At 44.1% G+C, this 23981-nt stretch overlaps 1 protein-coding gene across 5 annotated transcripts in view; it reads right to left on the reverse strand.

Annotated features, from left to right (window-relative positions):
• Positions 1-23981, reverse strand: part of DAW1 (dynein assembly factor with WD repeats 1) — a 46371-nt gene that overhangs the window by 9817 nt on the left and 12573 nt on the right. The window contains exons 1-8 of one of the 5 annotated variants that reach the window (XM_066280179.1): positions 22516-22548; positions 16028-16100; positions 14181-14293; positions 13909-14053; positions 12514-12572; positions 9718-9840; positions 5198-5297; positions 133-240 (exon numbers count right to left, since the gene is read on the reverse strand). In XM_066280179.1, the coding sequence (XP_066136276.1) occupies positions 133-240; positions 5198-5297; positions 9718-9840; positions 12514-12572; positions 13909-14053; positions 14181-14275 (630 nt within the window). In that variant the 5' untranslated portion in view covers positions 14276-14293; positions 16028-16100; positions 22516-22548. Of the gene's footprint in view, positions 1-132; positions 241-5197; positions 5298-9717; positions 9841-12513; positions 12573-13908; positions 14054-14180; positions 14294-16027; positions 16101-21926; positions 22033-22515; positions 22601-23981 lie in introns of those variants that run through there. The other 4 variants (XM_066280181.1, XM_066280178.1, XM_066280180.1 and 1 more) reach the window with 4 other exon arrangements.

Consider the following 23981-nt stretch of genomic DNA (forward strand, 5'->3'; position numbering starts at 1 on the left):
CGTCTAAACACCACTGTCTAACGCAGAGCTCACTTCGTAATACGAATACAAATACAAGCGCACACACAGCAGGCTGCTCCTGAGGCAGGGCTGATAAACATGGAAAACTCGAGGTTATTAACGTTAACGTACGGTTAAAGTGAGTACTTCCTCTCCACTCTGAATGTCCCATAGCTTGGCCGTGGTGTCCACACCTCCCGTAGCCACCAACGTGCTTTGAGGGTTGAATGATAAACACATCTGGATTACACGAAATGGAAAAAGGGTTTTAGAAATAGAGAGTTTTAAGGTGTTCGTTTTCCAGAGAAAGCCTTCAAGGTGCCTTACCTTAGCAATTCAGCCTAATACTCTGTACAGATACTCAACCCAAGGCCGACTGTGCTGGCTGCAAACTGCAGGTGAACCCTGACGCAGTCACCCCGAGAGGAGGCTGCCTGCTCCCCCGCAGGCCCCGGCTCCCTTTGCCACTTCCAGACCACAGAGGAACAAGAGCGAAGACCGCCATCTTCCTTGCTGCTGCCATCACAGCTACGACCGCTCCCTGCACTCCCCAAGGGCGCTGGCTCTCTGCCCACTCTCAACCCCTAGGCCCGGGTGGCCGCTGCGGGGGCCCTCCATCCTATACCTCCAGACCCTGATCCTGGGCCCCTTTCCACAGTCGCCCCCATGGTCACACCCTGGACCTTGACATAACCTCTAGAAGGTTCACTACAGATACACCGATCTCTAGTGACTCTCTCTCAATAATACTTCGGCTTTCCCTCCTCCTTACCACACCCGTCCCCCAATCAGCCCACCCTCCATCGCATTAAGTCCCCTTCCCTTCCTCCTGGTCCATCATCTGACACCCAGCTGTCACCTGGGAGCATCGCCCTCCGCCAGCATCCTCACACTTAGTCCTATCTTTCAACGGCACCGTCAACAAAGCTCCTGACAACTGGAATCAGGCGGAACTTGATCCACTCGTTGGCCCGCCCTGCCTCGTCACTCAGCACAGCCTGTTGCTGGTGTTGCTCATCCTTCTGCCCCCAGCTGCGTCCTCCGTACCATTCTCTGCTTTCTCTAACGTTTCCGGCTCAGTGCCGTCTCCCATCCCCCTTTCTTGCCCCACACCTGTGCTCACCCCTCCTTAGCTGATAACCTGGCCTCCTACAACATCCGTGAGAAAATGCACGTATCAGGTGGGAATTTCCTCACTGAGCCTCGCTTTTCCGTTTTTCGGTCTCATATTCGGACGGATCCCTTTGCCCAGTTGAAGACAGTGCCTTCTTCCCTCCGCTCCTACTGGAGATGTGCCCATCAACCTTTCCTTGGGGCCTAAATGGGCTTCAGCTTCTCCCACATAAAAGCAAATCCTCCCTTGATTGCGTGGGCCCTTTAACTACCTTCTTGTCCCTTTCAACTAAATAGCTTGCAAACACAGTCTATGGTTGCTCAGTGTTTGCCCAACTGCCAGTCTTCAACTAGACCCGACCATGTGGCACAAGGTCCAACCTGAGAGGCGTGGGTGGTCTTTCCACGTAACCTCCCTGAGGCTCTCGACCCCTTTTGTCCTCTGGAAAGCGTTGACAACATGCTGCTATTCTTTCACTTCTTAGCCCTTCTCCGTCATGCCCAGGTCCCATCAGTGCTGTCCCCGTACTCCGCCCTTTGCTTTGGGAAATTTCCCTTGTTCGACGGTTCCTAGTGCCACTCAGATGCCAGTGAGTCACACAGCCACCTCTCCCTCCCAGACCTCGATGCTCATCCCCAAGAGCCACCTGCCAAATGGATGCCCGTATTTGGTTATCACCCAGGCAGCCTTTACCAGTCTGTCTAAGACATGGGAGTCATATGAAACAAACTTGTTTCCCCTCTTTTATGTACAGCCTTGGCAGATGGCCCTGCTAATGGTCCAAGCCTCAAGTCAGGGGATCGTCCGGGACCCCCGTGTTTTCCTTCGTGCCTCATATCACCTTGGCAACCTAGTCCTACTCCTCCCAACCCCCACCTCTCTCACGCTCCCCTCACCTGCCTCACCATGAGCTCTCATCATTTTTGCTTGGAGTGTACCAGGGGTTCCCACTGGCCCCTCTTTCTAATCTCACCCAACTTCCGTCTGCCCTTTATGCTACCAGAACAAAATGGAACACACCATCCCCTGCTGAGAAGTCTCAACCGTACAGCAACATCTACAGAGCGAAGGCCCAGTTCCCTACCATAGCATATGGGACCCTCTATGCAGCTACAATACGGCCTCTCCCACTTCAATCACACATACCCTGTGACCTGGCTTCGAATGGGTTATAGGGGAGCCATGAGTCCATGCCCTTAACCCAGGCGCCTGGGCAACATCAGGGATCCTTGCCCATCATCTCTGGCTGTGGGCAGCAGGCAGCCCCCGCGGTGAGCTCTAAATCCACGTCACCACAGGCAGCCCCCGCAGTGAGCTCTAAATCCACGTCACCACAGGCAGCCCCCGCAGTGAGCTCTAAATCCACGTCACCACAGGCAGCCCCCGCAGTGAGCTCTAAATCCACATCATCACAGGCAGCCCCCGCAGTGAGCTCTAAATCCACGTCACCACAGGCAGCCCCCGCGGTGAGCTCTAAATCCACGTCATCACAGGCAGCCCCCGCGGTGAGCTCTAAATCCACGTCATCACAGGCAGCCCCCGCGGTGTGCTCTAAATCCACGTCATCACAGGCAGCCCCCGCAGTGTGCTCTAAATCCACGTCATCACAGGCAGCCCCCGCAGTGAGCTCTAAATCCACGTCATCACAGGCAGCCCCCACGGTGTGCTCTAAATCCACGTCATCACAGGCAGCCCCCGCGGTGTGCTCTAAATCCACATTATCACAGGCAGCCCCCGCGGTGTGCTCTAAATCCACGTCACCACAGGCAGCCCCCGCGGTGTGCTCTAAATCCACGTCATCACAGGCAGCCCCCGCAGTGAGCTCTAAATCCACGTCATCACAGGCAGCCCCCGCAGTGTGCTCTAAATCCACGTCATCACAGGCAGCCCCCGCAGTAGCCCCCGCAGTGTGCTCTAAATCCACGTCATCACAGGCAGCCCCCGCGGTGAGCTCTAAATCCACGTCATCACAGGCAGCCCCCGCAGTGAGCTCTAAATCTACGTCATCACAGGCAGCCCCCGCAGTGTGCTCTAAATCCACGTCATCACAGGCAGCCCCCGCAGTGAGCTCTAAATCCACGTCATCACAGGCAGCCCCCACGGTGTGCTCTAAATCCACGTCATCACAGGCAGCCCCCGCGGTGTGCTCTAAATCCACGTCACCACAGGCAGCCCCCGCAGTGAGCTCTAAATCCACGTCACCACAGGCAGCCCCCGCAGTGAGCTCTAAATCCAGTCATCACAGGCAGGCCCCGCAGTGTGCTCTAAATCCACGTCATCACAGGCAGCCCCCGCAGTGTGCTCTAAATCCACGTCATCACAGGCAGCCCCCGCAGTGAGCTCTAAATCCACGTCACCACAGGCAGCCCCCGCAGTGAGCTCTAAATCCACGTCACCACAGGCAGCCCCCGCAGTGAGCTCTAAATCCACGTCACCACAGGCAGCCCCCGCAGTGAGCTCTAAATCCACGTCATCACAGGCAGCCCCCGCGGTGAGCTCTAAATCCACGTCACCACAGGCAGCCCCCGCAGTGAGCTCTAAATCCACGTCATCACAGGGCAAGCTTGGAAAGTACTGCCCTGCCACACAGAGACACGGAAGATGTCAAGTTCATGCCACGGTTGCACACTGTGCCCGTGCGGCCCCTCTGCCTGGGACACATGCGCCACTTCCCTGCAATGTCCTTCCCAAACTCCTCCCTTGGCCGAGAGGACGCGAATGCCCCTCAGTGCTCTTTCTGAGCTCCTCCCCCACGTCTACACACCTGCACCACGTCTTCGAACTTACTCGTTAATGCCGCTACTCCCTCTCCTAAACTGCAGAACCCTGAAGGGCAGGAGCTGGGGCTGATTCTCGTTGGCAGCCCAAGCACACAGGCCAAGGCTGACACACACTCAGTGCTTAGGAAATACGTACTGGATTGATGTTGAGCACAAAGAAATATGGCTGTCTTCCTGGGAACTTCGTACAAAGAAAACTTCAGAATTCCAGAGGAGTATGGAACATGGCCACACTCTAATAAAGATTTTTATGACCTTGGACAAGGTACTTAAACTCTACATCTCAGTAACATCAAGAGTTAAGTGGGGAATTCCTCCTCCTAGGGTTGTTATCAGGCACAACCAAGCTAACATACATGTACCTGCGGGGCTTATGGCCTTGCTGAGTGCACGCTGGATGCCACTCAAGAGTCAGCTGTAATTTTTCAGGGCAATATCCCGTATCTAGCAAAGCATCTTGAACGTAGTATGAGCTCCTTTTAGATGAATATACCATGAATTTGAAGGGTAAATATAAATATATTTTGCTCCTAAAATAAGCATGCTGTTTATTTTTAAACGCTATATCCTGTGTTCCACAGGGTGCCAATTACCTCACTAATTGCTATATGATGTATCACAGAATCGCCCAAGGGCGAGCGCTTCCCTATAGTGAAAGCTATTTAGAGTATCAGACGATTTATGCAAATTTGAGTTCTAATGATATCCAGAAAACAATCAGCCTAAATATTTGACATGATATAGAAAGTTATTTTAAAAGCTATTTTAAGAACTTCATCACCCTCATCAAGCCAGTCCTTTAAAGAAATATGAAAAAAGAAAAAGTCAGTCTGGCTATTGTACTCAGACACTCATTATAGTATGTGTCTATTTAGTGCAGGTGTCTGCAAGATATTGAAATTAGAGTAGTTTGTAGATTATATCAACACCGCTATTAAAAAAATGTAATATATATAGAATAAAAATACTGGGTAGAATTTTAAAATCAATTCTAAAGATAGAACCACAAGTTTTATAATGACTCCTGAAAAAGCAGCAGCGATAACGCGTCCGAGCCGGCTCACGCTTTGAAGGACACTGAGGGCTCTGGGGAAAGAAGGGAATGGCGGCACATGCGATTGGCACGGGGATGGGGGCCAGGCAGGGGACAAGGGGTGGGTAAGAACTCTCTCTTCCTCCCTCTAAGTTTTGCTGCGGACCTACAACTGCTGTCAAAAAAAAAAAAAATGCAGTCTATCAAAAGAAAAAAAAGGAAGCCACAGAACAGCAATATACAAAAATTTAGAAAGGTAAATGCACTCACTATTTCTGCTGTGTGGCCCCGGAAGGTGTGGTAGCAGGTTCCCGTCTCCACGCTCCACAGTTTGCAGGTCTTATCGAAGGACCCAGTGGCAATTTTGTCACTAAGATAAAAAAAAAAAAAAAGAAATCATATTCAACCACAGTAAGTGACGCACTGAATTAATACGTGAATCTTTACGAGCTGAGAAGTTTACTTCACTTTCAAAACAATAAGCAATGCTATATTTTTTTCATGGATAACAAAATAGAGGTTCAGATTTTCAATGGCACCTGTATATTTAATTTTAAATATTGTATATTAAAAGTATATGTTTAGGATTAAAAATACTTTTTAAATTAGTACCATGAATATGGTAAAAGATTTAGTTTAGAAAATTACTAATACATGAAAATTAATGTGTGCAGGGTAGGGCAAATGTTGGTTTATAGTTGTTTGTATGGAAAATAACACAATAATCAATTAATAATAATACAAGAATAAAGTCTGTGTTTCACGTACTCAAAACTGTGAACCTACTTTTGCCCCACCCTGTATAATAAGTTGTATAAACATAGAAAAACTCTGTGAGTAGGTCTCCTAAAAAAGATAGCATTGAATTTTTTTAATGATAAAATATAAGTTCAATTAATGTTATGTCTAAGTAAGGTTTTAAGAAGTTAGACAGTGAGTGTCTCCTAAGGAAAATAATGCCTATAAGGACTGTGAACAAGAAAGCAGGTTTAGCAAGGACAGGCAATACGGACGTCAGTCCCCTCAGTAAAGACGGGAAGCCAGGCTGCTGTCAGGGCCCAATGAGAAAGAGTAGATTCACTTGTTTAACCTTTGACCGTGGGACTAAAACTTACTTTTTTACCCCTCCCTACATCTGTCCTTTATAGAAAGTCATCAAAGCCTGACCTGCGGTAGCACAGTGGATAAAGCGTCGACCTGGAAATGCTGAGGTCGCCGGTTCGAAACCCTGGGCTTGCCTGGTCAAGGCATATATGGGAGTTGATGCTTCCTGCTCCTCCCCCTTCTCTCTCTCTCCCCCTCTCTCTCTCCTTTCTAAAATGAATAAATACAATTTTTAAAAAAAGATTAAAAAAAAAAAGTCATCGAAATGTTCACCCAATTGGGTTACCATTTACAATGCAAGCTCATTGTTAAAAAGGGGGAGGGGTCTTAAGATCAATAATGCAAATCATGAATGCTCAGCACAGGTGCAGAATTTCTGTTTGTGCAGACCAACATGGTGCCTTGCTTCTCTCCTTTGTTCTCAGGCCACCCACAGAGCACCTCTGGGGTCTCTGATGCTCAAGGGAAGCAAGGCCCTTTCCATGTCGGTGCAGGGACATACCACCCCCCCAAACTTCCCTGCACATAGGCAGCTTCTGCACCCCTACTCCCTGCACTGGCTCTCCCGTGGCATCCTGTGACCTTTCCAACTGCAGCTGTCTTTCAAATTCTGCTCAAGACACCATGAACACCCTGTGAGTTCTTTATCAGTTCCCACCATCTATTCCCATGCTCCCTGTGCCTTAACATAGCAGTCTCAAGTTGCTGTGATTCCTTGATCAATTTCTGTTCCATCACATACTGCTCACTACATCCACGTTTCACCATGTTATAAAAGATACTATCAATTCCAATGTTTCTAGAATTACTTTATTGAGTCACAGCTTATTCCTGACCTAAGACACAAAAGGGCTAAACACTAACTTAGTTGAAGTTCATCTCTCTCTCTCTCTCTCTCTCTCTCTCTCTCTCTCTCACACACACACACACACACATACGCATAAACATATACACTTACACTCCCCCTTATTCTTAATCAACTGTCTTTAGCTCATTTCGCTCAATGCCTGAAAGTGCGGTGAAAAACATTGCCCTAGCCCACACATAAGTAGTCAGACTAGGATAACTATCAGCTGGACAAACAGGTAGAATCCAATGGAAGGGCCAAGAAGGGAGGAATGCTTCTCACGTCTCCCTCCACAAACACTTCGGTCTCAGACAGACACCCCAAAATAACAGACACCTGTTAACTAGACTGTTAAAAGATATGGTGTTGTCAAGAATATACTTTCAAAAGCCTTTACGTAACATTGCAATTAAAAGTAGGAATTACACTAGAAGTAAAACAGTATCATTTATCAGTTCAATAAAATCTTTCTCTCCCACAAGCCAGTGTAATAAGGTATTATAAAAATTATCCTTCTCTACAATTTAAAATGCACACATCAAAGTTAAAATTTTCTATAGTTTAATTGGATTAATTAATCATTGTAATGTCCTATGGAAGTCTGATTGTGCCATCACAATTACCATGTCTAGAAAGTCTATTACATTTTCAAAAGATATGACATTAGCCAACTAGATAGCAGGTTTTTAATATTTGTGGTATAAAATTCTTACTCTAGTGTAGCAAATTTTTATTAAATTCCTTTCATTGCCTCTGCCACTATCCTAGACTAAGTTTCTGTCACCACATGAATGTGCTACTTTATGTGCATCCTAACTAATCTCCTAACCTCCTGTCTCCTCCCAGCCCAGACCCTCTGATCCTTCTTTCTGCCAGAACAGCCCTCCGAAACAGCACTTTCATGGTGTCCCTCCTTAGTTCACAAACCTTTCATCGCAACTCAGTCCTCCAGAACAGAGTTTGGGCCACACAGAATGTCCTGACCCACATCTGCTTCTCAACATGAGATGTTCACTAAAGAGGCTGGGGCCACTGAGTGTGCCTGACAAAGTCCCACCTAAAATAGGGAGCTGCTGAAGTCCCTTCACCCAGGGTGTCCTCTCACCTCTCCTCTCCGGCTTCCATCTCTCATGCTTCTGCTTAATCGCATGTCAACTCAAAGGCACTATTCAGGATGCATCACAGTGATCTTTTCTTAGCTTTTATACTGTTCACTGGCTTGTTCTAGTGTCATAATATATAATGAAGAAGTATGTTTATTTAACCAGCTTGGTTAATGGAAAAAGTCAGTTAAAACAGGCAATCATGGCTTGACCAGGCAGTGGAGCAGTGGATAGAGCATCAAACTGGGACTCAGGGGACCCAAGTTTGAAACCCTGAGGTCACCAGCTTGAGCATGGGCTCATCCAGCTTGAGAGCTGGTTCACCAGCTTGTGCACCGGGTTGCTGGCTTGAGTATAGGATCATAGACATGACCCCATGGTCACTGGCTTAAGTCCAAAGGTCAATGGCTTGAAGTCCAAGGTCTTCAATGTGGCTTGAGCAAGGGGTCACTCACTCTACTGCTGCCCCCTGGTCAAGGCACATATGAGAAAGCAATCAATGAATGAACAACTTAGCTGCTACAAGTATAAGTTGATGCTTCTCACCACTCTCCCTGTGTGTGTCTCTCTCTCACTACCTCTCTGTATCTGTCTAAAAAAATAAAAAATCTAAAAATAAAAAGAGAAAAATAGGCAACCATGAAAAATAGACCCGCATGTTTAAATTTTTTACTCATATGTACAAATATACATTGATTTGTCCATCTTTTGATATGAGGCTCAGGCCTTCTTTTTACTATGGTTCAGCCAATTACTCAGTTCATTATCCGCCGTCGAAAAACTGTATCCAACCTCTACAATATCCAATTATTTTTCTTTAAAATAAAATGAGAACTTTAAAAGACTTTCAGAACAATCTGAGTTCAGAATTTTTAAATTTTTTTACAATGTGTTTTCTATTGATCTCATCGACTTTATTTAGTAAGTTTTTCAAATATTTACCTTCTTTGTATTTTCACAGAAAACAAAAGCTTCATTTGCAATTCATGTGTCATTAGTTAATAGGAAAATGTAATTAAATGACATAATTACAACTGAAAGCACAGCCAACACACGCAGGTTCATGGACAAACACAGCTAACTCCCAGTAAGTTCAGAACCTAACCAGCAGGCAGAGGGGTCAGGCATTCCAGTGGTTAGCCCCGTTTCTGCAAGCCCTTGGGAGCCATGGGATCAGAGCATGTTGTGCAGAAAGACAGATAGAGAACGTTGGTAGGTGGTCTATGGACTCCATGAACAACAGATTGGTTTTGAAATGTTCCTATTGCGTTTGGTACTGTTATTTAGCATGTTACTCTAAACATTTTTTTTCTACTTGGTAAGAATGTAAATGAACTTCTAAACAAAGTAAACCATCTAACTGACGTGTGTCACACTCTCCGGAAGCATCGGCCCAGTTCTACCAGCACCAGCAGGAACTGCCTGCCTGTCAGAGGACTCCCACGGGCAAAGTCAGCCCTCCTTGAACTTGAACTCGTGCTCTCCTCTTTACTACTGTGTGATCCTGGGGAGGGGACTAGAACTTTCTATACTTAATCTTGAAGATGGGAACACGAATCCCCAAATTCCTTTAAGCATTGAAGGTGGTAACTAAAAGGCTTTCAAAGCATACGTCAGACATGCAGTAAGTCTTAGTTCTCTGTCTTCCTCCTTTTCTCCCCTTGATGGATAGAAGGGATGAATAAATGGACTGATGGGTTGACAGGGAGAAAGTGCATGTGTGAATGTGTTTTTACCCATAAGGATTGTTGAACGCTATGGCGTACACCACATTCCCGTGACCACGCAGGGTGTGCAGCGGCGTCCCAGAGAGGCTGTGCCAGACTTTGCAGGTTCGGTCGTAGCTTCCTGTGATAAAGCTGACACGGGGATAGAAATACAGTGTGACTCGAAACGTGACAATAGCAGTGTGTTGATCATTTTCTACCTGTAAGATTGCAACCCCATTGATCATGCTTTTTGCAATAGAAATCGTGTATGCAGAACAAACAGTTAAATGGGGAGCAAAATCTAACCCCCTCGTCTTTGAAAATGTCCTTTTTGTTTTTTTTGCAAACACCAAAAATACTCCCAATAAAGTAAAGAGTAATCCTGCCAATATTCAGTCTTATGCTAAAATAATTATATTAAATAATGATAATCACTGACATTTTCTTAGAAATTCTAATATATCTCAATAAATAGCATCATTCTTCCAGTTAGTCAAACCATAAAATCTGAGTATCCTCTTTGATTTCCCTCTTCTTCTCAATCCCACACACCTGATCTGCTGGTCAATTCTGTCACCGCAGGCCCCAAACACATCCTTGTGATGCCCGTTCTCACCAGCACCATTGCCTCCATCTCTTGCCGAAACAAATCAAACCACCTTCTAATGGCTCCTGACTCACCGTGGTCCTTACAAACTGATTTTCCTCACCAAAATTGGAGTTATTTTTTTAAACCTTCCTTGTATAGCCTTCTAGCATCTAGAGGAAAACTCAAACTTCTGCCTATGGACCATTAGCCACAGCGCTGACTGGCTCGAGGAACTTAGGTACACTCGACCACCACATCCAGCTTCTTGCTAGTCTCTGAAAAGAACTGCGTTGTGTATTTTATGCCCATCTGGTTCACCACCATCATCTCCAGGACCCGGAACATGACTGACACACTAGTAAGCGCTCAATAAATATTTGTTTAATATTTAACAGTTCTTTAACATGGCTAGTTTGCTGCAAGAATAGGTAGTATGTTGACCTTTAATATTTTAAAGTAAAATAACAGTATCTTGGTTTCTTTTTTTCTTTCTTTTTTTTTTTTTTTTTTTTGTATTTTTCTGAAGCTGGAAACGGGGAGAGACAGTCAGATAGACTCCCGCATGTGCCCAACCGGGATCCACCTGGCACGCCCACCAGGGGCGACGCTCTGCCCACCAGGGGGCGATGCTCTGCCCATCCTGGGCATCGCTCTGTTGCGACCAGAGCCACTCTAGCGCCTGAGACAGAGGCCACAGCTGCGGAAGGGGAAGAGAGAGACAGAGAGGAAGGAGAGGGGGAGGGGTGGAGAAGCAGATGGGCGCTTCTCCTATGTGCCCTGGCTGGGAATCGAACCCAGGACTTCTGCACGCCAGGCCGACGCTCTACCACTGAGCCAACCGGCCAGGGCCTCTTGGTTTCTTAAATATTCTATTAGGGACAGTATTTCCCCAACACAGAAAAAAAAATGCACAAAATTGACAAGTGCGTTTGAATGCCAAGTGGTAATGATAAAAGGTGAGAACAGATTCGGGTATCTAAACTCAACCAAACAGGAAGGTAGACAAGGCAGTGTGTCTTTGATTCTCCTCTGGGCAATTCTCTTCCTTGCTTCTTCTGGGGTAGAAATTGGTACAGTCATTAGGGAAGACAGTATCATGGTTCCCCCCTAAAAAATTAAAAACAGAACTACCATATGATCCAGTAATTCTACTTATAGGTTTGTGTACATACATCCAAAGGAAATGCAATCAGGGTGTCATAAAGATACCTGTACCCCCATGTTTATTGTAACATTATTCACAATAGCCAAGATATGGAAACAATGTAAGTGTCCATCCAGGGCTAAATGGATCAAGAAAATGTGTTATATGTAATGGAATGTTATTCAACCATGAGAAAGAAAGACATCCTGCCAATTGTGACAACATGGATGAACCTGGACAACTTTATGCTAAGTGAAATAATAAGCCAGATAAGAGGACAAATTCTGCATGACCTCATTCATGTGTGGAATCTTAAAAAGCAGTTAAACTCATAGAAGCAGAGAGCAGAACAGGTGTCACCAGAGGCTGGAGAGTGGGAGAAATGAGAAGGTGTTGGTCAAAGTTTATAAAGCAGTAATTACATAGGATGAGTAAGTTTAGATGTCTAATATACAGGCATGATGACTACAGTTAATACTGTACTGGTTACTGGAAATATGCTAGAAAAATATATTTCAGGTACTTTTATCACACATACAAAAACAGATAACTGTAAAATGATATGCTAATTAGCTTAACTGTAATAATTATTTCACTATGCATTTGTGTATCAAATCATGATGTTGTATATCTTAAATGTATACAATTTTTCTTTTAGGAAAGAAATTCCTACCCCCTGAATGTTAAAGATGATAAATAATAGAAATACACAGAAACAGAAAAAATAGAAATAGAAATAAATAGGCAAAGTGCCGGAGCCCTAGGCAGGGACACTGCTCTCTGTGTGACACCATAACGGAGGACACATGTCATAGCACATCTGTCAACCCAGAGAATGGACAAAGTCAGGAGTGAACCCTAATGAAAGCTACGGATAGTGAGTGACAACGATGTGTCACTGCAGGTTCATCAACTGTATCAAATGTACGACCCTTTGGGGGATGCTGAGAGTGAGGGGAGCCGTGGGTGTGTGTGGACAGCAGAGAGATGAGAAATCTCTTTACCTTCTGCTCAATTTTGTGTGAACCGAAAACTGCTCTACAAAATAAAGTCTAATAAAAGTACTTTTTTACAAGATAGAGAACCTTACCGAGAGCCTGATTTATTAAGCGCAACATTGGTCAGTGGCAGTATGTGTGCTCTGAGAAGCTTCAAGGAAAGAAAAAGAATAAAATGTTATAAGTGCAAATAAATTAAATTTAATTCATTAACATTCATTTTAGACCAATAAAAACATTCAGGTTTGTCTTAATTCTATGTAACAAATGGACAGTATCTAGTATCTGAACAAAGGAGAAAAAAATACATTATACCTTCTATTATTATGAACAATAACATCTTTGGTAGCTATGAATAATAATCATGAACACATAACTGGATCTGTGTCCTCCATCTATTTGCCTTTTAAATTAAATATTGCTCTGAAATAAGATATCAAATGGCACTAATTTATAACACTTTCTTTTACATAGTACACACGGTTTTGTATATATCTGCAAACAGTGTATAGAAGAAATAAACTAAGTATGTTTACAATGTATCATTACTTTATTAATGCTAAAGCTCTTTTAGAGTCAGAATATATCTTCTTTTATTTATCTTTCAATCCCTTCATTATTAGCACATAGTGGATGCTTAATATTTACTGAATAAATATAGAAAATTTGGGCAGTCTGTTCATGGACACAGACACAGACTAAGTTAGGACAGTCTCAGTTATGTCCTCTGCCAGAAGGTAACTACTATTAATAGTGGTTTCTTTAACTATCAAAAATGTTCCCTTTGAAGGATAAATCACAAGGTCATGCTAGTTATAGAACTCAGATCTGAAGTTAAATAGTGCCACCTACTGGACAAAGAAATATTCTTTTGTATTTATACAAAATATTTTGTATTAGACAGACTATGCTAAGTATGTAAATAATATGATAATTATATGTAAGTCATATAAAATAAAGTCAATGTAACATTAAGCAATTTTTGAATAAACTATTAAATATTATTAATAAAAAAGCTGTTACTGAAGTAATAAATGGCTACGTTTGTTATATTTTTAATTTAATAATCAAGAACTATAGAGAAAAATACATATTTACACTACATTAACATGGATATGTAAGCCATATCAATAAATAATTTACTGCAATATAGTTTGGTTCAAACACCTGAAATACTGCTACACCAAGAAACACAACTTTTTAATATTATTCTAACTAGAAAAATAATCTCAGTTATTCAATATCTTAAAGTTGCCTTAATGGTTATCCTTTAAATTTATCATGAGAAAGAACAGATATATTGACTACAAATCTTTATTAAAACTCAAGAAATAGATGTTTGAATTTATTCATTCAACAAGCGTTCATTGAGATTTCGCCTTAGCAAATACGCGTTAGGCGCAGAGGGGAAGAGAACTCAGGATTCGTATTATACCTCCGATTAATAGGATAGCCACTAATTCATTGATTTTTAAGACACACTTTACCTTGAAAAGATAGAACGTGTGGTCGCTGTGCTGCCTGAGCTTCTCTTGCAATCTCTGTATTAAACGTCTCACTAGGTCTGACCGTGAAGCGGTGATAAGGGGCTCGGCTCTCCGGATCTCTTCCACTAAGGTAGTGACATCAGTGCTAAGACGCACAGAAAGGAAGTTGCTTTTCTTATGCCCAAGGTCACGTGTACGTTCATTATATCAAGACTTGCATTATTTTACAAAGCTTAGCATTTATAAAATTTCAGGAACACTCTCATCTTTACCAAGAGATGGGTAGGGCGGGGCACATCATGCAAATCAATAAAGAGCACTGTTGCCCGGATGAAAGCAGGTTGGGTTCTCCTCCGGAACGCCCCATCCTTGCCTGAGACTTCTCCTGGGGGAGGGAGAGGCGCAAAGATTCTCATTTGCTTCCATGAAGATGGCCAAGTGCATGCTGGTTCTGAACATGACCGTGTTTTCTCTTTAGTTCTTTCCTTTCAGATGAACATGTATTGAATGTTCTTAGTGCTACTATACTTTGTACTTTATATATGTTCTTTCATTTAACCCTGAAGCAATTCTCTAATGTAATGTTTTTAATCATAACTATTTTCATAATTTAAATAAACTGGGTTTCAGAAAGGTTAGGTCTAAAATATTTTCAGGGAAAGAGAAAGTATCTGATCTAAAATAAACATTCAAAGAATAATGGTGATTTTTATTAATATTTCTTAGTGGCTAGAACATCATTTCCCTGAAAGAGAACTGGTCTAAGAGTCAAGATTCATGCTTTTTCCTGGTATTTAAATAATCTAGAGAAGTTCTGGTAAAATTTACTAGTCCAGAAAAATATTAGATCGAGACAAATATTGATGACTATAAACCACAAAGCATCCAAAGTGGGGCGATTTTGCAAACCATGGGTCAAAGCTGCACTGCCCAGCGCCCATCCTCTGAGGAAGGCCTATGGCCCAGCGGCGAGGGAGGTGATTTGCTGGTGGACAGTGCCCCCTACAGCTGCTTAGGATTCAGCTCGGCATTTGAGGTCAGGGCTTGCTCTTCCCAGTGGTCCTCAGCCCGTGACTGAGCAAGTAAAGGGATAGTCCAAGGGCCTGGCTACTGTGGTCCCGGAGAAACCCTTCTATCCAGCAAGCTTCACGCCAGACTCCCCTTTGGGCTGTCAGAGGCTGCTGTCAACTAGGATGACATACCGCCATTTACGACAATATGGATGGACCTTGAGAACATTATACTGAGTGAAATAAGTAAATCATAGAAAGCTAAGAACTGTATAATTTCACACATAGGTGGGATATAAAACTGAGACTCATGGACATAGATAAAAGTGAAGTAGTTAGCAAGGGGAGGTGGGTAAGGGTAAGGGGAGTAAAAAGGGACAAATATAAGGTGACAGAAAATGATTTGACTTGGGTGATGGGCACACAACACAATCAACAGTTCAAATGCTATAGAGATGTTTACCTGAAACCTACACACTCCTATTGATCAATGTCACCCCATTAAATTTTCTAAAAAAAATTAATGATCAATACTCCTCAAATATGTCAAGGTCATCAAAAATAAAGAGAGTCTGAGAAACTCTCACAGCCATGAGAAGCCAAGGAGACTGGATGGCTCAATGGTAATGTGGCCTGCTGGGCATGCTCTTGGAAACAGAAAGAGATGTAGGCAAAAAGCAAAACAAAACAAGGAGAACTGAATAAAATACAGTCTTTAGTTAATAATAATGTACTGTACTGCTTCATTAATTATGATAATGTACCATACTCATCTAAGATGATAGTAACAGAGGATACTTAGTATAGGGTATGTGGAAACTTTCTCTTCACAACTTTTCTAAAACTATTCTAAATTAAAAGTTTTTTAAAAAAAATAGGAAGGTTTATTGGGGGGAGGGGAGAAGGACAGACTAATGATCCATTTTCTACCTCCTCCTCATTCAACAAGACACTCAAGTAGAGCTCACTGAAACAAAGAGGAAATACACCACAGGACATTTTTAAAGCAATGTGTCAAGTGCATGCAGCTTGTCCACACACGGCCCTGTGACAGGGTTTTCCAGGGAGAAACTGTATGTGAACTACTTATTACATTGATAGCAGCTCACCTGGAACTGAGATCAAGCAAGTCAATGGATTTGGTCTTCAATTCTCCCCTTGTCTCATATTCCAACATAATTCCTGTAAAAATAAACAAACATGTTATAAAGCATTTATGATGACGACCGGTGTCAGAAGTTAATCTACTTTGGCAATTTGTTTCATTTTTCTTTCTCACTTTTTTGAATTTTTCAAAGCATGTGCAGTGATGTCTAATTCTAAAACAAGATCATGCAAATTCACTTTTCCTTGGTCCTTCCTCTTAATACAACTAAATGCCCTTGAAATTATTCGTCAGGCGAAGATAAAACGATGAAGCGTTGTATAGGAGAAGGTGAACGGGCCAGAGGTCTCAGGACTTAGGAGCAACAATATGGTGAATCCTTTGCACTTTTTTTTAATCTCCTATGCTTCCCAAACTGGGGACCAAAGGGACTTGCAGCCTGGAACCGCCAAAATGTATAGACAGTGAAAACCAAACAAAGCTTGCTTACTACGGCCCAAAGACCAAGAGAAGAGAAGTCAAAGAACTAACAAGGAGCCTTCAACCCTGCATTCAATAACCGTTTGAGTAAATAAGTAATATAAACAACAAATAAATAATAGAAGCGTAACCTACAACTCAGGAAAAGGTTGAAAGGATTAGCATCTGACAGCCCACACAGCATTATCTAACATCCACAGGAAATGAACTTTTAAAATACAGCCAACAAGTCTACACAATTCCATTTTCTTTGTTCACAACTATCTTGTTTCTAATAAAATGAAAAATGTTCAAAAGTCTTTATGTTGACTACTAAACATCAGTTGGGTTGATACAGAAATAGGGTCTCAAAAATGATATGCAAAATCTAAAACATATACGTTGACTTTTTACTGTGGCAAGCCTCAGGCAGTATAGGCAGCCTTCCATGGTCACTGGGCCCCAAGATAAGTGAGAGGCCGTGACACGTGCAGTGAAAAATATGATCAGAAAATGTATAAAGATGCCTCTGCTTACGTGCAGTTCTTTACGGTAATTGTCTTCCACAGGTCTGAATATTCCTGACCTTCCCCTGGTTCGGAATGATTATTCAATAGGATAATTCCCAAAACACATAGTTAAGAAGCCACTACCCCCAAAATCCTGTCATGTACTAAAAGGCTAAGCTTCAGAGGATGTGAGTATTCCTTATCCCTAATCATATTGAAGCAACAGAATCCTTTAAAGTGCTCAGAACATTCATCAGCTTGATTCATGTTTAGTTCATTCCTTCTCCTGGCTAGAAAATCAGAAACTTGGGCCTGATAAATAAAAGCCAAAGGCTGTTATAACTGAGTCAGTTGGAAAGCATGTATTCAACACCTACTCTTCATGAAAGCGAAGCATCTATGAATTAATCAATGTAACCAAGATGAAAAGGAAATGGCCGGTGTTTGATTAGCCGTGCTGCTGTCATGTACCTTTAGTTGTCAAGGAATTTAGGTCAGGAGAGGGACCATTCGGTGGAAGCCAACAAGACCATGCTCCTGATAGATATATTACTCAAAGGAAAGTGGGAGGACTGAAATGAGAGGCTTAGGAGGCAAAACAAAATGCTTTATAGACCATAGGGATGAAGGTCCCGTGGGGTGAGTCATTGGTGAGTGATTTTCTCCCTCCTTGATCATGTTATTGCAGCTCCCACCTGCTGTAATCTGCATACAATACACGGCTCACCAAAGATTGGAATTCTGAAATTAAGAGTCTGGAATGCTAAGTGATATGTTCTCATTAGAAAATAATCGTTAAAGCAATAGTCTGTGAGCATGAATCTAAAGCATCCCTTGAATCTAAGATTGCTATTAGACACCTGGACTTGCAGAGCTGGAGTGGGCCTTGGACATCACCTGTTCAACCCATTCACATTTCAGGCAGAGTTCCAGGCATTCTGCGTAACACACATCATCTCATTAAACTCATCCATGACTTCAACCAAGATATAAGTGCCTACTTATTTACCATGCTCTATTCTAAGTGCTAGAGAGATGATACTAGACAAAACAGACAAAGCCCCTGCCCTCATGAGGCTTTTACTCCAGTTGGGGAAACTAAGATACATAAGTAAAATGGTGTTGAATTGAGGTCGTGCTAAGAAAAAATAAAGCAGAAAGTAGGCTATGAAATATCTGAAGAAGTTGGAAATTCTAGAAAGGGAGGTTTCACTTTACTACTGACTGAGGAAAGAGCTAAAAAATGGGGGGGTTGATAGTGCTGGCTTTGCAGATGTCAAGGGGAGGCTGGTTGCAAGCTCAGAGACCCTGAGTGGGGACACAGCTGTCCAGCCCACCCTAGGACCACGGAGGAGAGTGATGTCACTGGATGGAGAAGCAGGGTCACGTCCGGGCGGCAAAAGCAGAGGAGGCTTTCACAGGGCCTTGGAGATTATAGCCTCAGAGATCACAGCCCATTCACTTGATGTGAAGAAAAGCTGTTGGAGGGCCAGTGACATGATGAGATGTATGTTCTAACAGAGTCACCCGGCTGCTTCGTTGAAAATAGACTAAAGCGGGGCAAGGGTAGGAACTCTAGCCATAAACAGAATATCAGCCATGGTTGTGGGAAGAAGTTGTTAAACTCTGTCCAGTCATGTCCCACTGTTTCAATAAACACAGATTATATATATGAGGGTGGTCCCATAAGATTATAATGGAGCTAAAAAATTCCTATTGCCTACTGACATCACAGTCCTTGTAACATTGTTGTGCAGAGCATTACTCACGTGTTTGTGGTGATACTGGCACAAACAAACCTACTGGCTGCCAGTCATAAAAGTGTAGCACGGGCCTGGCTTGTGGTGGCACAGAGAATAAAGCATTGACCTGGAATGCCAAGGCAACTGGTTTGAAACCCTGCACTTACCTGGTTAAGACACATAGGACAGCATCCAATGAACAACTAAAGTGAAGCAACTATAAGTTGATAGTTCATGCTCCCCCCACCCTGGTCCTCCCTCTATAAAAATCAATAAATTAAAAAAAAAAAGTGTCTCCACTTCAGGTGCTAATAAGAGCTCAGTTGCTGAGCAACGGAGTAACACCCCAGCTAGGCAGAGCATCACCCCCTAGTGGGCTTTCTGAGTGGATCCCGGTCAGGGCACATGTGAGGAGTCTGTATCTCTGCCTCCCCTCCTTTCACTGAATTAAAAAAAAAGTAGCACATACAACTATGTGTTACAGTATATAATAGTTGATAATGCTAATAAATTACTATCTTACTGGCTTATATATTTACTATACTTTCATTATTATTTTAGAATGTGCTACTTTTACATATATTTGATGCAAAGTAGTATGTTGTGTTATGCCAGCAGCAGCTTCATACATCTGTGTTTTCCACGTTTCTTGATGGCACCATTTTCTCTTGTGTTATTTTGTACAGTATGAAAAATAACTATTGCTCCTTGTAGTTAGGGTCAATAGACTATTATATAGCCTAGGTATGTAGTAAACTAAACCATCTAGGTTTGTGTAAGTGCATGCTATGATGTTTGCACAACAAAATCACCTAAAAACGCATTTCTTAAGAACTATCCCCATCACAAAGCAATGAATGACTATATGCATTTTGAAGGTAAGCTGGCAGGGTTTGTTAGCCGACCAAAAGTGAAAAGAAAAGTATGCAAAGGAGGAGAAGAGGACGAGTCCAAGGTATTGGTGTGAGCCATCATGGAGAAATGGAGCTGCCATTGACTTAGGTGAGGAAGACCACAAGACCATGTAAGATGCACACTGGACATCCAAACGAAGACCCTGGTGGGCAGTTACATATTCGGGACTACTCAGGGTGGTTCTTAAGCCTTGAGAATAGATGCGATCACCAAGCAAATGAGTTTAGATAGAAAAGTCCAAAGACAGAGCTCTAGGACACTAGGTCAGAGAATAAAAGGAGAGAAGTCAACCAGATGGAACGAGAAGGAGTGACAATGAGGCAGGAGATAAAACAGTATGTTCCGGAAGCTGAAGGAGGACAGAATGAGCAAATGGGTCAAATACTGCTGTCAGGTCCAAAAAGGCAAGAACTGAGATGTGGCCGGGGAATCCAGCCATGTCGAAGGTGATGGGGGATCTTGGAAAGGGCAGTTTCCATGGTGCAAATGAGGGTGAAAACATGATAGGAGCATTTCAAGGCAGAAGGGAGAAGAGAAATCGGAAACAAGGTTCTTTCAAGGAGGTTAACCCTGAAGGGAAAGAGATAAATGGGAGAGTAGCTGGGAAGGGTCGGCGGACCTGGGAGATGACTGCCATGATCGCCCTCTGGCTGACAGCTGGACAGATGAAAACAAATGGCCCACATTGCTAAATTTTTATGCGGTGAGAGCAGTTACGATCCCAGAGCTCATAATCTTGACCTACACTCCACAGCAAAGGAATTAAAGCAAGACATTCATTTATCATTCTATTTATGGGAACCAGCACCAGACTACACACTAGCACAGCCCAAGTCAAGTTGCGGATTGCTTAAAGAGAACAAGCCATTAGTCTTCATTTAAAATGTCCTATGTACTGCCATATCTGGAGCTTTTTCACAGTATCTTAATTGGAATTCTAGGAGAGAGAAAAATGAATGTCTCTACTGAGTACTAACTTGGCATTGGAGAAAGTTGCTGTCCAGGACCACTCTTGCCAGAAGACCAGAACTTTTCATTGGGCAAGGATATATGATAACCTACTTACTGCTTTGTGGCAAGGTTTTCAGACTTTTTTATTTCGGGTTTTTGTTTTTTGTTTTTTCTTATAGTGAGTTCTGAATTAGAAGCCAAGAGTTCTACTCCTATTACTGTCCTTAATCAGCTGGGTGACCAGTGGACTTCAAATATTCTGTAAAGGTAACCATGTCCTTACCTATGAAACAAGAGAACTAGGCAAGTTTTATCCCACTGAAACAAAAGCATTCTGGGGGCTTATTTCATAATTTCCTTAACTCACTGGAAGCAAGACTTGAGACTTTCATTAAAGCACCATGACACGAAGTGCAAAGCACAGAGGCAGTGGGCCCTCCATAAAGTGTTGATGGATTGCTACATGTGGTCCAGAACACAGTTACTAACGCAATGCTATGTTGACCAGCCCTGGCCGGTTTGCTCGTGGTAGAGCGTCTGCCCGGTGTGTGGAAGTCCCGGGTTCGATTCCCAGTCAGGGCACACAGGAGAAGCATCCATCTGCTTCTGCACCCCTCCCCCTCTCCTTCCTCTCTGTCTCTCTCTTCCCCTCCCTCAGCCAAGGCTCCATTGGAGCAAAGTTGGCCCCGGGGGGCTGAGGATGGCTCCATGGCCTCTGCCTCAGGCGCTAGAATGGCTCCCACCGCAAGGGAGCAATGATTCAGATGGGCAGAGCATCACCCCCTGGTGGGCATGCCAGGTAGATCCCGGTCAGGCACATACAGGAATCTGTTTAACTGCCTCCCCGTTTCTAACTTCGGGAAAATACAAATAATAATAATAATAATAATAATAATAATAAAATGCTACGTTGAGGATGCGTTTTTTCTTTTCATACTCTGCACCCTGACTTGATCATTCTGGCGGGTGTAAAATCGCAACCCCTATGGCCCTCGTTGGAGTCTTCCCTGGCAGAAACCAACATCCCAGGACCTCCTCCTCCATCACCACCTCTCCCTCTGCATCCGCCTCGTTCCTAACTAACCAGACAGCATTGTAACTCCGCAGCTTCAACGTTTAAAGACTTCCTAAGAGAAGTCATAAGTTTTGAAGACCAGAGCCCAGCATCTGAGGGAGTGAGGAGACCTCGCTGCGAAGCGCCCCGCTTCCTGTTGCACAGGGACCACCCACTCGGGGTCCCCGCCGCCCTCTGCATCCCGGCCGACCCGCCCAGGGCCCGAGTCCGAGTCCGGGGTCCCACCGAGGGCGGAGGGGGTCCGGCCCGTACCTGGAGGGTAATAACGGATCATGAGGCTCTTGAGCTTCATTTTCTCGATCCGGGACCCCAAGCAGAGTGGATTCGTAGCCATGGAAACGACCAAACAGCCCGGGGACTCCGGGGCGCGTGCGCGTGCGCGGAGCTCCGGGCCGCTGCTCGCAGGACGCTGTCCCCGCCCGTTGAGACGCGGGCGCTGCCTCCCTCATCTGCCTCGGGGTTCCCGGTACGGCGCCGGGACTACACTCCCATCTGCGTTGCCACTACCCGAATTTGCGCCCATCGGAGCCTGGGCGTGGACAGGGATCGAAATCCTTCCTGTCGTTACAACGCGTGACCTCAGAAGGGCAGGCGCGCAGTCGGGGACCGTTGGCCCAGACCACCGCCTTGGCTGCGCGCCCTGTAGCCCATTGGGTTCTAAGGAGCAGGGCTGGGAGCGAAATCCTTTTGTCGGTTTCCACTCCCACCCCCTCCTGTTGTCCCCTCAAAAGAAAAATGACCTCAATGTGAAAGCCTGCATTTGCTGACGCGGAGCTATCCACTGTGCTAGGCGCGCTATACGCCTTTATCCACAGTCTTAACAGATGTATTAATTACGCACCGTTTATTTCCACCCCGTCTCAAACGTGAGTCCACTGAGAATTAGAAAAGTGAATGACCAGGACCAGCGAGTGGTGGAGGATGGGAAGGTGGTGTGTCAGCAGCCCACATCTGCAGCCCACACCTGCCTGGGCTGAAGGCTTCCCAGTCCTGTTCCCTTTCTTGCCAGCGTCGGGGCCTTGCCTGCCACCTCGGGTTTCCGTCGGGAAGGCTGTGGACAGGAAGAGACAGGCAGACCGTCAACTTCCTTCAAGGAATTTGGCCGCCCAGCCCCTTAATCGGAATGTTCCAAACTGAAGCAACCCCTGTGCTACCTCCTCACCCGTCGCCTCTCAACCTCCATACCTACCAAGTTTTAACCTCTGGCAGCTTTTCTAAATCACTCACCCACTTGTTTTGCTTCCCTTTTTAAAAGGTAATTTTAAAGAAAATTCTTGTTAAAGTGGTAAATTAAAAATTGCATATTAATTTTCGATGAAGAACAGCAGGCAACTGTAAAATTAATGTGACTCTTTAAAAATGCTAGTGAATTATTCTATACCAGGGGTCTCAAACTCGCAGGCCGCATGCGGCCCGTCGAACAATTTTGTGCGGCCCGCAGACTAATCCACGAAGTTCAAAATATTTTGGATAAAATTAAGTAAGCCTAGGGGCCTACTTGTATTTTTCATTTCTCTAGCATCCTAGCTAGATATTAGCTTAGTTAACAGCAGTTGTGATGCGAACTACAGTTTCTGGTCGTTTTGTGACACTGAGTAAACTGCATGTACGATTGTGCTTGTTGTACTGATTTTTTTGTTTGTTTTCAACTGCAGTGAGAAAAGTGTTGCGTAACAGTTGCCTTTTGTAGACCTAGTGCGGCCCACGGAACGGCTATGATCTTGCTCTGCGGCCCACATGCTGAGTTGAGTTTGAGACCCCTGTTCTATACTATGGCCTGCCAAATACTGCAAAGCAAAGGCCTTCCTTTTCTTCTTTTTTTTTTTTATCAAGGAGAAAAAAATTAGCAACTATTTGAAATTTTCAAGACAGGCTAGCACTCAGCTACACCTTCTTACTTACTTCAAGGAGTCAGAAGGTGCTGAAGCGATCCTACTCTGAGCACATCATGAGAAGGCAGGGTTCTTCTGGAAAGACAGCCATGCCGGGCAACAAAGAAGGCAGCAGAGAAGGAGGAAGACCTAATATGAGGTAGATTGATTCCATAAAAGAAGCCATGGGCATGAGTCCACAGGAACTGAACAGGGCTGTTGGGGACAGGACACTGTGGACATCACTCATTCCTAGAGTCTCCAGGTTTTGGAGCTGAGTCAATGACATATAACACACTCGGAAGGCTGGAGAGATGATGAAAATGGGCAAGACTTTGATGAAAACGGGCAGCACAAAACTCATCTCATCCCACCAGCAGGAAGCGTCCACAGTTGGGAACCAGGGAACCAGATGAAATGCAAGCTACCTTCTAGC

Source organism: Saccopteryx bilineata, chromosome 5 (assembly GCF_036850765.1).
Source record: "Saccopteryx bilineata isolate mSacBil1 chromosome 5, mSacBil1_pri_phased_curated, whole genome shotgun sequence".
Classification (NCBI taxonomy): domain Eukaryota; kingdom Metazoa; phylum Chordata; class Mammalia; order Chiroptera; family Emballonuridae; genus Saccopteryx; species Saccopteryx bilineata.